Below are 15,553 nucleotides of genomic sequence, written 5' to 3' on the forward strand. Positions count from 1 at the left end.
CATACCAATCTCTGCCTTAAATACACCCAATGACCTGGCCACACAGCTGCCTGGGGTAACAAATTCCACAAATTCACCACCCTTTGGCTTCACCACCGTCTGCACCTGTTTTAAATGAACACCCCTCTATCTTAAGGCTGTGCCCTCTTGTCCTAGCCTCCCCCATCATGGGGAAACATCCTTTCCACATCTACACTGTCTAGGCCTTTCAACATTCGAAAGGTTTCAATGAGATTCCCCCTTCATCCTTCTGAATTCCAGCAAGTACAGACCCAGAGCCATCAAACGTTCCTCGTATGATAACCCTTTCATTCCCTGAATCATCCTTGTGAACCCTCTCCAATGCCAGCACATCCTTTCTCAGATGAGTGCCCAAAACTATTCACAATACTCAAGGTGAGGCCTCACCAGTGCTTGTAAAGCCTCAGCATCACATCCTTGCTCTTGTATTCTAGACCTCATGAAATGAATGGTAACATTGAATTTGCCTTCCTCACCAGCAACTCAACCTGTAAGTTAACCTTTAGGGTGTCCGGCACAAGAGCTCCCAAGTCCCTTTGCATCTCAGATTTTTGGATTTTCACCTCATTTAGAAAATAGTCTGCACATTTATTTCTACTACCGAAGTAGACCATGCATCTTCCAACATTGTATTTCACTTGCCACTTTCTTGCCCATTCTCCTAATCTGTCTAAGTCCTTCTGCAGCCTGCCTGTTTCCTCAACACTACCTGGCCCTCCAACAATCTTCATATCATCAGCAAACTTAGTTACAAAGCCATCTATTTCATCACCTAAATCATTGATATGCAGCATAAAAAGAAGCAGTCCCAACGCTGACCCCTGCGGAACACCAACAGTCCTGGCAGCCAACCAGACAAGGATCCTTTTATTCCCACTTGCTGCCTCCTACTAATCATCCAATGCTCCAACCATGTTAGTAACTTTCCTTTAATACCATGGGCTCTTAACTTGGTAAGCAGCCTCATGTGTGGCACCTTGACAAAGGCCTTCATAAAGTCCAAATATACAACATTCCCTGCATCCCCTTTATCTGGCCTACTAGTAATCTCCTCAACGAATTCAACAAGTTCATCAGGCAAGATTTTCCCTTAAGGAAACCATGCTGACTTTGTCCTATCTTGTCCTGTCTCATCAAGTACGTAGAACATAGAAAACCTACAGCACAATACAGGCCCTTCAGCTCACAATGCTGTGCCGAACGTGTCCTTACTTTAGAAATTACCTAGGGTAACCCACAGCCCTCTATTTTCCTAAGCTCCACGTACCTATCCAGGAGTCTCTTAAAAAACCCTATCGTATCCACTTCCACCACTGTCGCTGGCAGCCCATTCCACACACTCACCACTCTCTGCATAAAAAAAAAACTTACCCCTGACATCTCCTCTGTACCTACTTCCAAGCACCTTAAAACTGTGCCCTCTCGTGTTAGCCATTTCAGCCCTGGGAAAAAGCCTCTGACTATCCATGCCTCTCATCATCTTAAACACCTCTATCAGGTCACCTCTCATCCTCCGCCGCTCCAAGGAGAAAAGGCAGAGTTCACTCAACCTATTCTCATAAGGCATGCTCCCCAGTCTAGGCAACATCCTTGAAAATCTCCTCTGCACCCTTTCTATAGTTTCCACATCCTTCCTATAGTGAGGTGACCAGAACTGAGCACAGTACTCCAAGTGGGGTCTGACCAGGGTCCTATATAGTTGTAACATTACTTCTCAGCTTTTAAACTCAGTCCCACGGTTGATGAAGGCCAATGCACCATATGCCTTCTTAACCACAGAGTCAAGCTACACAGCAGCTTTAAGTCTCCGATGGACTCAGACCCCAAGATCCCTTTGATCCTCCCCACTGCCTAGAGTCTTACCATTAATACTATATTCTGTCATCATATTTGACCTACCAAAATGAACCATCTCACACTTATCCAGGTTGAACTCCATCTGCCACTTCTCAGCCCAGTTTTGCATCCTATCAAGGTCCCGCTGTAACCTCTGACAGCCCTCCACACTATCCACAACATCCTCAACCTTTGTGCCATCAACAAATTTACTAATCCATCCCCCCACTTCTTCGTCCAGGTCATTTATAAAAATCACGAAGAAGAGGGGTCCCAGAACAGATACCTGAAGCACACCACTGGTCACCAACCTCCATGCAGAATATGACCCGTCTACAACCACTCTTTGCCTTCTGTGGGCAAGCCAATTCTGGATCCATAAAGCAATGTCCCTTTGGATCCCATGCCTCCTTATTTTCTCAATAAGCCTTGCATGGGGTACCTTATCAAATGCCTTGCTGAAATCCACATACACTACATCTACTGCTCTACCTTCATCAACTTGTTTAGTCACATCTTCAAAAAATTCGATCAGGCTCATAAGGCACGACCTGCCTTTGACAAAGCCATGCTGACTATTCCTAATCATATTATGCCTCTCTAAATGTTCATAAATCCTGCCTCTCAGGATCTTTTTCATCAACTTGCCAACCACTGAAGTAAGACTCACTGGTCTATAATTTCCTGGGCTATCTTCACTCCCTTTCTTGAATAAGGGAACAACACCTGCAACCCTCCAATCCTCTGGAACCTCTTCCGTCCCCATTGATGATGCAAAGATCATTGCTAGAGGCTCAGCAATCTCCTCCCTTGCCTCCCACAGTAGCCTGGGGTGCATCTCGTCCGGTCCCTGAGACTTATCCAACTTGATGCTTTCCAGACCCTCCAGCACAACCTCTTTCTTAATATCTATATGCTCAAGCTTTTCAATCCACTGGAAGTCATCCCAACAATTGCCAAGATCCTTTTCCATAGTGAATACTGAAGCAAAGTATTCATGAAGCACCTCTGCTATCTCTTCCAGTTCCATACACACTTTTCCATAACATCATCCTTAACAACTGACTGCAACATCTTCCCAACCACTGAGGTCAGGCTAACTGGTCTATTATTTCCTTTCTGCTGCCATCCTCCTTTCTTAAAGAGTGGAGTGATATTTGCAATTTTCCAGTCCTCCGGCACCATGCCGGAGTCCAATGATTTTTGAAAGATCATTTTTAATGCCTCCACAGTCTCTAACGTTACCTCTTTCAGAACCCTAGGATGCAGTTCATCTGGTCTGGGTGACTTACGTACGCTTAGGTCTTTCAGCTTTTTGAGCACCTTCTCCTTTGTAATAGTAACTGCACTCACTTCTCTTCCTTCACAAACTACAACATCTGGCACACTGTTAGTGTCTTCCACAGTGAAGACTGATGCAAAATACTCATTTAGTTCATCTGCCATCTCCTTGCCCCCCAGCCTCATTTTCTAGCTTGCCCCATATCCACTCTCATCTCTTTTTTTTACCTACTTGAAAAAGCTTTTACTATCTGCTTTGACATTGTTTACTAGCTTGCTTTCATGTTTCATCTTTTCCCTCCTAATGATTCTTTCAGTTGCTAAGTTTTTAAAAGTTTCCCAATCCTATATCTTCCTGCTAATTTTTGTTTTGCTGTATGCATTGTCTTTTGTTTTTTACATTAGTTTTGACTTCCCTTGTCAGCCACGGTTGTACTGTTTTGCCATTTGAGTATTTCTTTGTTTGTGGACTACATCTTTCACAGAAACACACACCATTGCTGCTCTGCTGTCAACCCTGCCAGCAGCTCCTTCCACCTTACTTTGGCCAACTCCTCTCTCATACCACTGTAATTTCTGTTACTCCACTAAAATACTACTATGTCAGACTTTACTTTCTCCCTATCAAATTTCAAGTTGAACTCAATCATATCGTGATCACTGGCTCCTAAGGGCTCTTTTACCTTAAACTCCCTAATCGCCTTCGGTTCATTATGTAACAACTAATCTAGTATAGCTGAAGCCCTAGTAGGTTCAATGACAAACGGCTCTAAAAAGCCATCTTGTCGGCATTCAACAAACTCACTCTCTTGGGATCCATTACCAATCTGATTTTTCCCATTGACCTGCATGTTAAAATCTCCCACGACTATCATAATGTTGCCCTTTTGACATGCCTTTTCTATTTCCTGTTGTAATCTGTGGTTCATATCCCAGCTAGTGTTGGGAGGCCAGTATATAACTGCCATCAGGGTCCTTGTACTCTCGCAGTTTCTTAACTCAAACCACAAGGATTCAACATCTTCTGATCCTATGTCACATCTTTCTACTGATTTGATGCCATTCTTTACCAGCAGAGCCACGCCACCCCCTATGCCTACCTTCCTAACTCTCCAATACGTGTAACCTTGGACATTCGGCTCCCAACCTCAACTATCCTTCCGTCGTGATTCAGTGATGGCCACAACATCATATCTGACAATCTGTAATAATGCAAGAAGATCATCCACCTTATTTCTTATATTCCATCATTAATATACAACACATTGAGTGCTGTGTTTGCTACTCTTTTGATTTTGCATCCCTAATGCACTGATATTCACCCTGCTGGCTACAATTTTATCCTATCATCTGCCTGCCCTTCCTGATGGTCTGACTGCATGCCATTTTTGTGTTTTTACCATCCATCCTATCCCATCCTGAGTCTTTTCATTCCAGTTCCCATCCCCGTACTAAATTAGTTTAAACCCTCCCCGAGAGACCTAACAAACCTGCCTGTGAAAATATTGCCCCCCCCCCCCAGGTCCAATAAGGTGTAATTACTCAATGGTAACCTGATTAATGATGGTATGCACTTGGCGTTAGTAAAAATGCCACTGCAAGTTAAAGGTAAAGGTTAGACACTCCCCCTAGTGATGATTATTGGCTTACATTGTTGTGGGACTTTATTACTTGCCACTTATTAATGCATGCTGAATGTTAGCAAAGTTCCACCAAGAGATCTTCATGCCATATTCAAGTCAATCATTGTGGCAGTGATTCTCACTTCACCTCTGAAACACAAGCTCATTGTACTAAGGATGCAATGAAGCCTGGAGCCAAGTAATCCGAGCAGAATGCAAACCAGGATCAGGTAGGTGCATTGGACACAGAACAGTACAGGCCCACTATGTTGTGCTGACATTTTAACCGACTCCAAGCTCAATCAAAACCTTCATTTTTCTCTTATTCAGTGCCTATCTAGAGTCTCTTAAATGCTCCTAATGTATACGCTTCTACCAACCCTGGCAGTGCGTTCCATGCACTTACCACTCTCTGTGCAAAAAAAAAACCTATTTCTAATAAACCCCTATAGGTTGCTCTAATCACCTTAACACTTAACAGTACACCCTCTTGCATTAGCTGCTGCCCTTCTGGGAAGGCGGCATCAAGTTTCCTCTCATTCTACTTAACTCCAAAGAGAAAAGTCCTAGGTCACTCAACCTTTTTCCTATTAGACACCTTCTCTAATCCAGATGTCCTGGTAAATCTCCACTACACCCTCTCTATACCTTCCACATCCTTCCTATAATGATGCAACCACAACTGAACACAAGTGTTGCCTAACAATATTATAGAACTGGATGGTACCACATGGCTCTAGAAATCAATCTTCCAGCTAATGAAGCCAACAGACCATATGCTTTCTTAACCACTCCATCAACTTGCATAACAACTTCAAGGGATCAATGAACGTGGATCCCAAGGTCACTCTATTCCACCACACTGCTAAGAATTCTGCCTTTAACCTTGTACTCTTCCTTCATGTCCAACTTTCAGAGTGTATCATGTCACATTTTTCCAGACTGAACTCCATCTGCCACTTCTCAGCCCAGCTCTGCATCCTATCGATGTCCATTTGTAACCAAGGACAACCTTCTACACTATCTACAACACCATCAAACTTTGTGCCATCTGTAAACTTACTAATCCACACTTCCACTTCCTACTCTAAGTCATTATAGAAGTCACAAAGAGCTGTGGTCCCAGAATAGATCCCGGAGGAACACTAGTCCCAGTGCTTGTAAATCCTGTCTTTAGAATCCTCCCCAAGTTTGCCCATCACTTTGTAGATTCACTGGTCTACAATTCCCAGGATAATCCTTATTCCTTTACTTGAACAATTGAATAATTTTTGCCATTCTCTGATCTTCTGGTACTACTCATGGCCAGTGAGGACGCAAAGATCATTACCAATGTTGCAGCAATGTCTTCTCTTGCTTCCCAGAGTACCCTTGGGTATATCCCATCCGGTCATAGGGACTTATCTACCCTAAAGCTTTTCAAAATTTCCAGTGCGTCCTCTTTCTTAACATTAACTTGTTTAGATTTAGATTAGATTAGATTCAACTTTATTGTCATTGTGCCGAGTACAGATATAAGCCATTGAAATGCAGTTAGCATCTGACCAGAAATGCAAAGAATAGTGTTATTTACAAAATAACTGCAAATAAAAAGTAAGTGCTACAGCACACAAATATAAAAGTACTGAGACAGTAAAATATGGGTGCAATACTGTTTAGCACTGTGATATGAGGTTCAACAGGGTCACAGCCTCAGGGAAGAAGCTCTTCCTGTGCCTGCTGGTGCAGGAGTGGAGACTCCTGTAGCGCCTACCGGATGGGAGGAGAGTAAAAAGTCCATGGTTAGGGTGAGATGCATCCTTGATAATGCCTTTCACCCTGCCCAGGCAGCGTTTATGGTAGATGTTCTCAATGGTGGGCAACTGGGTGCCGATAATCTGCTGGGCAGTTTTCACCACACGCTGGAGTGCTTTGCGGTCCGATACGGGACAACTGCCATACCACACTGAGATGCAGTTGGTGAGTATGTTCTCAATGGTACAGCGGTAAAAGTCCGTCAGTATCCTGGGACATAGGTGAGCTTCCTTAATGCTTCGCAGGAAATAAAGGCGCTGTTGCGCTTTTTTGATCAGGATGGAGGAGTTCAAGTACCAGGTGAGATCCTCGGAAATGTGGACACCAAGGAATTTGAAGCTTGATACACACTCCACTACAGCTCCGTTGATGTAGATAGGGACGTGAGTGTGGTTCTACCACATTAAGACTTTTCTATACTGTCCACATGTTCATTAAGGTGCCTCTCAGTGATGAATACTGAAGAATTAATTAAGGATCCCCTTTACCTCCTCCAATTCAAGGCACACACTTCTTTCTTCATCCCTGATCAGTCCCTACCTTCAGTTTAGTTATCCTCCTGTTCTCCACACACATGTAAAACACCTTGGCATTTTCCTTAATCCTACTCACCAACGCCTCCTCATGTCCACTTCTAGCTCTCCTCAGTCCCTCCTTAAGCTCCTTCTCGTAATGCTGTAACTCTCAAGAGCCCTGTGTGATCTTTGCTTCATAAGAAGTATGCTTATTTCTCCCTAGTGCCAATCAACGTTCTACCACTTTTGTCAACTATGGTTCCCACACTCCACCATCATTTCCCTGCCTCAAAGGGACAAGTGAATCCAGGACTCCATGCAAGTGCTCCCTAAATAACCTCTACAGTTCTAGTTGTGGTCATCTCTGAAATGTTCACCCACTGAGATCTCTCACATGACCAGGCTCATTGATTAGTACTAGATCCATATGCCCTCTCCTCTAGTCAGTCTGTTCATCTATTGTGTCAGGAATCCTTCCTGGACACACCTAACAGATTCTCCCCCACCTGGGCTTGTACTCGTTGGAATTTAGAAGATTGAGAGGGGATCTGATTGAAACGTATAAGATCCTAAAGGGATTGGACAGGCTAGATGCGGGAAGATTGTTCCCGATGTTGGGGAGGTCCAGAACGAGGGGTCACAGTTTGAGGATAGAGGGGAAGCCTTTTAGGACCGAGATTAGGAAAAACTTCTTCACACAGAGAGTGGTGAATCTGTGGAATTCTCTGCCACAGCAAACTGTTGAGGCCAGTTCATTAGCTATGTTTAAAAGGAAGTTAGATATGGCCCTTGTGGCTACAGGGGTCAGGGGGTATGGAGGGAAGGCTGGGTTCTGAGTTGGATGATCAGCCATGATCATAATAAATGGCGGTGCAGGCTCGAAGGGCCGAATGGCCTACTCCTGCACCTATTTTCTATGTTTCTATGTTTCTAAGCCTTTTGCATGAAGGAGATCCTCTCAACTTCAGGTGTAACCCGTCCTTTGTGTGAATGTCATACCTTCCCCAGAAGAGATCCTAATGATCCACAAATCTGAAACAGTATCCCCTGCACCAATTCCTCAGCCACACATTCATCTACCATATTCTATTTTCACCTTCACTGGCACATGGCATAAGTAGCAATCTAGAGATTTCTCCCTGAAGTCCTGCTTTTTAGCTTCCTTCTTAGTACCCTTCTAAAAAATTTATTTAGAGATACAGCACAGTAAAAGGTCCTTCTGGCCCAACAAGCCTATGTAACCCATACACTTTTTGGAATGTGGGAGGAAACCGAAGCACCTAGAGAAACCAACTCATGGGAAGAATGTACAAACTCCTTACATGGACAGCAGCAGAACTGAACCTGGGTCGCTGCCACTGTAAGAGCATTACGCTAATCACTATGGTACCACGCCAGCCTGAATTTGCTCTTCAGGACTTCGTCCTTTTTCCTACCTATATCATTGGTAACACTGTGTACCACAACTTAGGCTGCTCAACTTTCCCCTTAAGAATACCACGGAATCGATCCGAGACATTCCTGTCCCTGGCACCTGGGAGACATCATACCATCTGGGAGCCTCTTTCACGTCCAAAGAATCTCCTGTCTGTTACCCAACCTATGGAATCCCTCATCACCACTGCTTTCCCCTTCTTCTTTCCCTTCTGAGCCACAATGAGAGATTTAGGCCAAAGACCTGGTCACAACGGCTGTCTGCTGGTAGTCCCTTCAACAGTATCCAAAGCACTACAGTCATCCCTCGGTATCCGCGGGGGATTGGTTCCAGGACCACCGTGGACATCAAAACCTGTGGATGCTCAAGTCCCTTATATAAAATGGCATAGTATTTGCATATAACCTACACACATCCTCCCGTATACTTTAAATCATCTCTAGATTACTTATAATACCTAATACAATGGAGATGCTATGTAAATAGTTGTTATACTGTATTGTTTAGGGAATAATGACAAGAAATAAAGTCTGTACATGCTCAGTACAGACGCAACCACCGTAGCTCTTCTGGGAACACTGATGCTGCCTCGGCATCAGCCGATGCCGATTCTCCTGTGATCTTTAAGTTCTTGAGCTGTAGTGCTTTACATCGTTAGCCAGCCATCCCTTACTAACCTTAAACTCCTTCCTCTCGCTCACAGTACAAGTAGCGAACGAACGAGATGCGAGGCGAACAAAGCTCAAGGAACGAGTGCTGGAGAGAGACTGAGGATCTGTGAAATGGCGGGAGGCTACAGCGGGGTATGCCTACATATCAGTTCATTCACGTGGATTCAGCGTAGTGCTCGGTGCGTGGCAAATTCAAGTTTCGCTTTTTGGAACTTTCTGGAATTTTTTTCCGAATAGTTTCGATCCACGGTTAGTTGAATTCATAGATGAGAAACCCGCGGATATGGAGGGCCGACTGTATATTTGTTATTGAGGGGAACTTCTACAGGGGTAGTTCTGCACTGTCTACCTATTCTCTTTCCCTCTGCTGATAGTCATCCGGTTGTTACCTGCCTCCTGTGACTTGGGTGTGACTGCCTTGCTGTAGTTCCTGTCTATCAATTCCTCATTCTCCTGAATGATCCGTAGATCATCCAGCTCTAACTCCAGTTCCCTAACGCTGTTTGTAAAGGGGTGCAGCCACATGCACTTCTCACAGGTGTAGTCATCAGGGACACTGGTGATCTCTCTGACCTCCCACATCATGCAAGAGGAGCATAACACTGCTCTACCTATGCAATAATAAAGAAAGACAAAAGAAATTTAACAGAAATCCTCACCCTAGCTTATACCTCTACAGCCAATGTCGCAGTTCCTCACTCTAACCCTCTCCACTCACACAATGGCCCCTCCATTTAAACCTAACCTCTTTTTATTATCCTTTGCTAATTGACTAATTACCCATTCAAATTACAAGAGAATAGAAAGTCCCAACAGGTATCGCTTTCTATGTCTCCTGTTCTTGCAAAAAGCAATTGCTCCTGCTACCTGAAACCCGCAAATGGCGAACAGTGGGCACTTTTGACACTACTGTTAAAAACAGCTTTAATCATTTTTACTATAACAGAGTAAACCAATCTGGTGCTAAATAGGTAGCTTGGATTGCAATTTTCTACATTGCCATGCAAAGGCCAGCATTATGTTGTACAGTAGATGCAGCTAGCTCTGGTTTTCCAGTACAACAGTTGAACTGCTCTAATCCTATTGCCTATGCCATATTCAGTGTTACCAAACATCATTTTTCAGATATCATGTATTAATAAGATATATGCAGTAAATGGGTAGGGTTTCAGAAGTGTTGCAATATAGGTGAAGCTTGGGGTGTGAGTTCATAGCTCTCTGAAAACAGCATTCCATATACTTGCCTTCACTGGCCAAAGAATTTAGTTAAACAAAAAGACTTGGGTGGCATTTTGCAGCTGCACAAAACAATAGCCAGGCTACACAGGGTATACAGTTGTATACAGTTCTGGTCACCACACTACAGGAAGGATGAGGTAATCTTAGAAAAAGTGCAAAGGAGATTCACGATATTGCCTAGAGTTGAGGGTCTTGTAAGGATAGACTGTAGTAATTAGGCAAGTAATTTGTAGATCATGCATGCCTTGTGCTGTTTACATGGGTTTTCTATGTGCACCAAACCAAATGACTCCTCCTCTACTCTGAATGATAGCGGTTTAGGGATTTTCAGAGTCAGTGAAGAAACTACATTTCAAGGAGGGTTTCTGAACAAAGCACCTCTCACCTCTGGTCCTTGTGCTTCTGCAAATGAAGTGTGGCAGTTGTGACTGGGGGCCCAGTGTCCTCATCCCCTTCCTAACTCTTATTTTTATTTATTTAGAAATACAGCACAGAAAATGCCCTTTCAGTTCTTTGACCACACTGCTCAGCAACGCCAATTTAACCCAAACCTCATCATGGGACAATTTACAATGACCAATTAACCTACCTGGTATGTTTTTGGACTGTGAGCAGGAACTGGAAGACCTGGTGAAAACCCACGCATTCCACAGGGAGAAGGTACAGAAACTCCTTACAGTGGACTCTAGGATTGAACTCCAAATTTCCATGTCCCAGCTGTACATAGCATCGCAATAACCACTACGCTAACTGTGGTGCCCATGATTCTTGCTGTGAGAGGGACCTTTCTTTCTGGGTATACATCTACTTTTTGTGATTGAGCTTGGAATCACTTTAAGGAGGCTAAGGTTGGGCATGTGAACAATATGGCCTGTCTATAGAAGCCAACTGACTGTAATAAGGATGAATTTGATAAAGCCCTATACAAGAGATTAGTGTGCAAAATTAAAGTACATGGGATCAGAAGTTATCTGCTTGCATGAACTGAAATTTGTTTCACATAATATAAATTAATGGGCCTTTTACACAATGGCAGGCAATGATTGTGGGTTAAATCCCTGAAATTCATTTTATATACAGTATATGCTAATAATATATGTAATATTATACAGTATATAAAAGGAACAAAGCTAACATCATTAAATTTGCTGACAACATGAAACTGAATTGCGAGCAGGATAGAAACAGACTTTAAGATAATTTAGAAAAAGTTGAAGAAATGTAGGTAAATGTGAAGACATCCATTAATTACAAGAAAACAAAGGCAAATAACTTAAATGGTAACAGATTTAAATACTGATGTACAAAAGGGATCTAAGCATTCCTGCCACCAACAAGCAGTAAAGAAGGGAAACTTATTGCGATAGATTTTTTTTTAGTGCTGAAGCAAGGATGTCTTATTACAGTAATTCACAGCCCTGTTGACAGCACATCCGGAGAACAGTGTGGCTTTGGCCTCCTTACCTAAGGAAGGATAATCTGGCTACAAAATGATTGCACCTTTCCCAATTTGCTCCTGCCAATTACTTCTGCTTAACTTCTGTGGACCACATCTCAAGAAACTGATTGTAGAATTTAAGTTCAGCATTGACTGTCATTTAGCACATTTCTAGATAAAAAATAATAGTGTCATGGCAAATCCAGCCAACTAAATGTAAACTGGCAAAAATGATTTAGAACACTTGGGAAAAAAAGTTCTCAATAATATGATTTCAATTCAGAATCAGATTTAATATCACCAGCATAATGTCATAAAATTTGTTAACTTAGCAGCAGCAGCAAAATGTAAAACACGATATCAAAAAAATAAATAAATCAATTGCAGTAAATGTATATATATTAAATAGATAAATTAAAAGGTGGAAATAAAGAAATAATATTTTAAAAAAGTGAGGTAGCATTCATGGGTTCAATATCCATTTAAGAATCGATGGCAGAGGAGAAGAAGCTGTTCCTGAATCGCTGGGTGTGTGCCTTCAGGTTTCTGTACCTCCTTCATGATTACACACTTTCAATTACATGATTTGTCATGTAAATAGAGGAATCAATATATCCTTACCACAGGCTCCCATCCCAGCAATAATTTAGCTTTTCTGATATCTGGATTTCTTCGTTGGGGATCATCTTGTGCTTCTGGAAGTGACAAAATTTCACTTCTGCTCCCTGCTGGAGAGAAAAAATAATACACCTCAACTCCGACATAACGCTATTAATTTTGAACTAAAAAGAAAGACTGAATAACCAAGTAGCTTACTTTTTCTGGAACAATGAGGATGAGTTAAAGCTGTGAAAATGGCTTTAACTTGCATCTCCAAATATTTCATATCACATTTACAGAAAGCACTGAAAATAACGGCACTCTTGCATTCGTAACCTGAAGTACCATGGTAATCAAAACTGATGCAAGTCAAACATAATTAGCTCCACAAGGGTCTCATTTAGGGCCAAGACTTTGGCAAGCAGGATTAAATTAAGGAGAATCCTAAAAAATCGCTAAGTACTATCTTGCTGCTTATGGAAAGAGTTCCTTCAGGGGCCAAAAAGGAAATCCATGTGAGGAGCCACTAGATAAGAGTAGGATTTCAAGTGAATACACCTCATTCTCCATAGACAATACCAATAAGGAAGATGGGGAATATGGGGAGGGATACATTAATATTCTGGAATATATCTGTGCCAGGAAGGAGAAAGTGTTCGAGACACTTGGCATTGATTAACATGGATAAATCCCTAGTGCCTACTGGAATCTATCCCAGAATACTATGACAAACAGAGCATATTGTTAGGACTCTTCATTAGCTACAGGTGAGTTACCAGATAGAAAAGTACAGAACAGAAACAGGCCCTTTGGCCCATCTAGTCCATGCTGAACCATTTAACCTGCACCCGGACCATAGCCCTGCCATCCATGTACCTATCCAAACTTCTCTTAAACGTTGAAATCAACTTCACTTGCATTGGCAGCTAGTTCCACCCTTTCATGACCCTCAGAGTGAAAATGTTTCCCCTTACATTCCCCTTAAATTTCTCACCTTGACCTCTAGTTGCAGGTCCACGCAACCTCAGAGGGAAAAAACTGCCTGTATTTACCCTATTAATACCCCTGAATATTATATACCTCTATCAAATCTCCCCTCAATCTTCCATGTTCCAAGGAATAAAGCCTTAACCTATTCAATCTTTCTCTGTAACCCAGGTCCTCCAGACCCAATAACATCCTTGCAAATTTTCTCTGTGCTCTTTCAGAATCAGAATCAGGTCACCGGCATGTGTCATGAAATTTGTTAACCTAGCAGCAGTTCAATGCAGTACATAATACAGAAGAAAAAAATAAAATAATAATAATAAATAAGTAAATCAATTACAGTATACAGTTAGGAATCAGATGGCAGAAGGGAAGAAGCTGTTCCTGAATCACTGAGTGTGTGCCTTCAGGCTTCTGTACCTCCTACCCGATGGTAACAGTGAGAAAAGAGCATGCCCTGGGTATTGGAGGTCATTAATAATGGACGCTGCCTTTCTGAGACACCGCTCCTTGAAGATATCCTGGGTACTTTGTAGGCTAGTACCCAAGATGGAGCTGACTAAATTTACAACCCTCTACAGCTTCTTTCAGTCCTGTGCAGTAGTCCCCCCATACTAAACAGTGATGTAGCCTGTCAGAATGCGCTTCACAGTACATTTACAGACGTTTTAGAATGTATTTGTTGACATACCAAATCTCTTCAAACTCCTAATGAAGCATAGTCGCTGGCTTGCCTTCTTTATGACTACATCGATATGTTGGGACCAGGTTAGATCCTCAGAGATCTTGACACCTGGAACTTGAACCTGCTCACTCTTGCCACTTCAATCTTATTTACATCTTTCCTGTAAGTAGGTGACCAAGTCTGTTCATAAAATTTCAAATTAGGCCTCACCAATGTCTTATACAACTTCAACGTAACATCCCATCTCGTGTACTCAATATTTTTATTTATGAAGGCCAATGTGCCAAAAGCTTTCTTTATGACCCTATCTACCTATGCCACCACTTTCAATGATTTATGGAACTGTATTCTCAGATCCTTTTGTCTACCACACTCCTCGGTGCCCTACCGTTCACTGTGTAAGACCTACCCTAGTTGGTCCTACTGAAGTGCAACACCTCACACTTGTCTGCATTAAATTCACTCTGCCATTTTTCCAGTTGGTCCAGATCCCACTGCAAACTCTGATAGTCTTCTTCACTCTTCACCGCACCCCCAAGCTTGGTGCCTTCTGCAAATTTGCTGATTCAGTTAACGAAATTAACATCCAGATCATAGATATAGATAACAAACAATGGACCCAGCACCAATCCTTGCAGCATTCCACTAGTCAAAGGCCTCTGGTATCAGAAGCAACCATCTACTACCACTCTCTGACTTCTTCCACAAAGCCAGTGTCTAATCCAATTTACTATCTCAACCTGAATGCCAAGCAACTGAATCTTCTTGATCAACCTCCCATGTAGGATCTTGTCAAATGCCATGTTAAAGTCCATGTAGACAACATCCACTGCCTTGGCTTCATCAACTTTCCTGGTAACTTCCTCAAAAATCGCTAGAAGATTGGTCAGACACGACCTATCATGCACAAAGCAATACCAACTATCCTTGAACAGACCCCACCTATCCAAATACTCATATTTGATCATGGAATATCTTTCCTATTACTGACGTCAGGCTCACCAGCCTATAATATCCTCGTCTATTTTTAAAGACTTTCTTAAACAGTGGAAAAACATTAGCTATCCTCCAATCTTCTGGTACCTCACCTGTCACTAAGGATGATTTAAATATCTCTGCTAGGGCCCCGGCAATTTCTGCACTTGCCTCCCACAGAGTCCAAGGGAACACCTTGTCTGACCCTGGGGATTTATCCACCCTAATTTGCCTCAAGACAGCAACACCTCCTCCTCTGTAATCTGCATAGGGTCCATGACTTTGCTGTTGCTTTGCCTCACTTCTTTGGACTCTGTGTCTGTCTCCTGAATAAATACAGATGCAAAAAATCCATTTAAGATCTCCCCCATGTTTTTTGGCTCCACGCATAGATTACAGTCCTGATCTTCCAGGGGACCAATTTTGTCCCTTGCAATCCTTTTGCTCCTAACAT

The 15,553-nt window shown here is 42.6% G+C and overlaps 1 protein-coding gene across 1 annotated transcript in view; it reads right to left on the minus strand.

Moving 5' to 3' along the window:
• Positions 1-15,553, minus strand: part of uxs1 (UDP-glucuronate decarboxylase 1) — a 61,222-nt gene that overhangs the window by 5,393 nt on the left and 40,276 nt on the right. The window contains exon 7 of the mRNA XM_063054901.1: positions 12,474-12,580. Within this exon, the coding sequence (XP_062910971.1) occupies positions 12,474-12,580 (107 nt within the window). The remainder of the gene's footprint in view (positions 1-12,473; positions 12,581-15,553) is intronic.

Source organism: Mobula hypostoma, chromosome 7 (genome assembly GCF_963921235.1).
Source record: "Mobula hypostoma chromosome 7, sMobHyp1.1, whole genome shotgun sequence".
Taxonomy (NCBI): Eukaryota; Metazoa; Chordata; class Chondrichthyes; order Myliobatiformes; family Myliobatidae; genus Mobula; species Mobula hypostoma.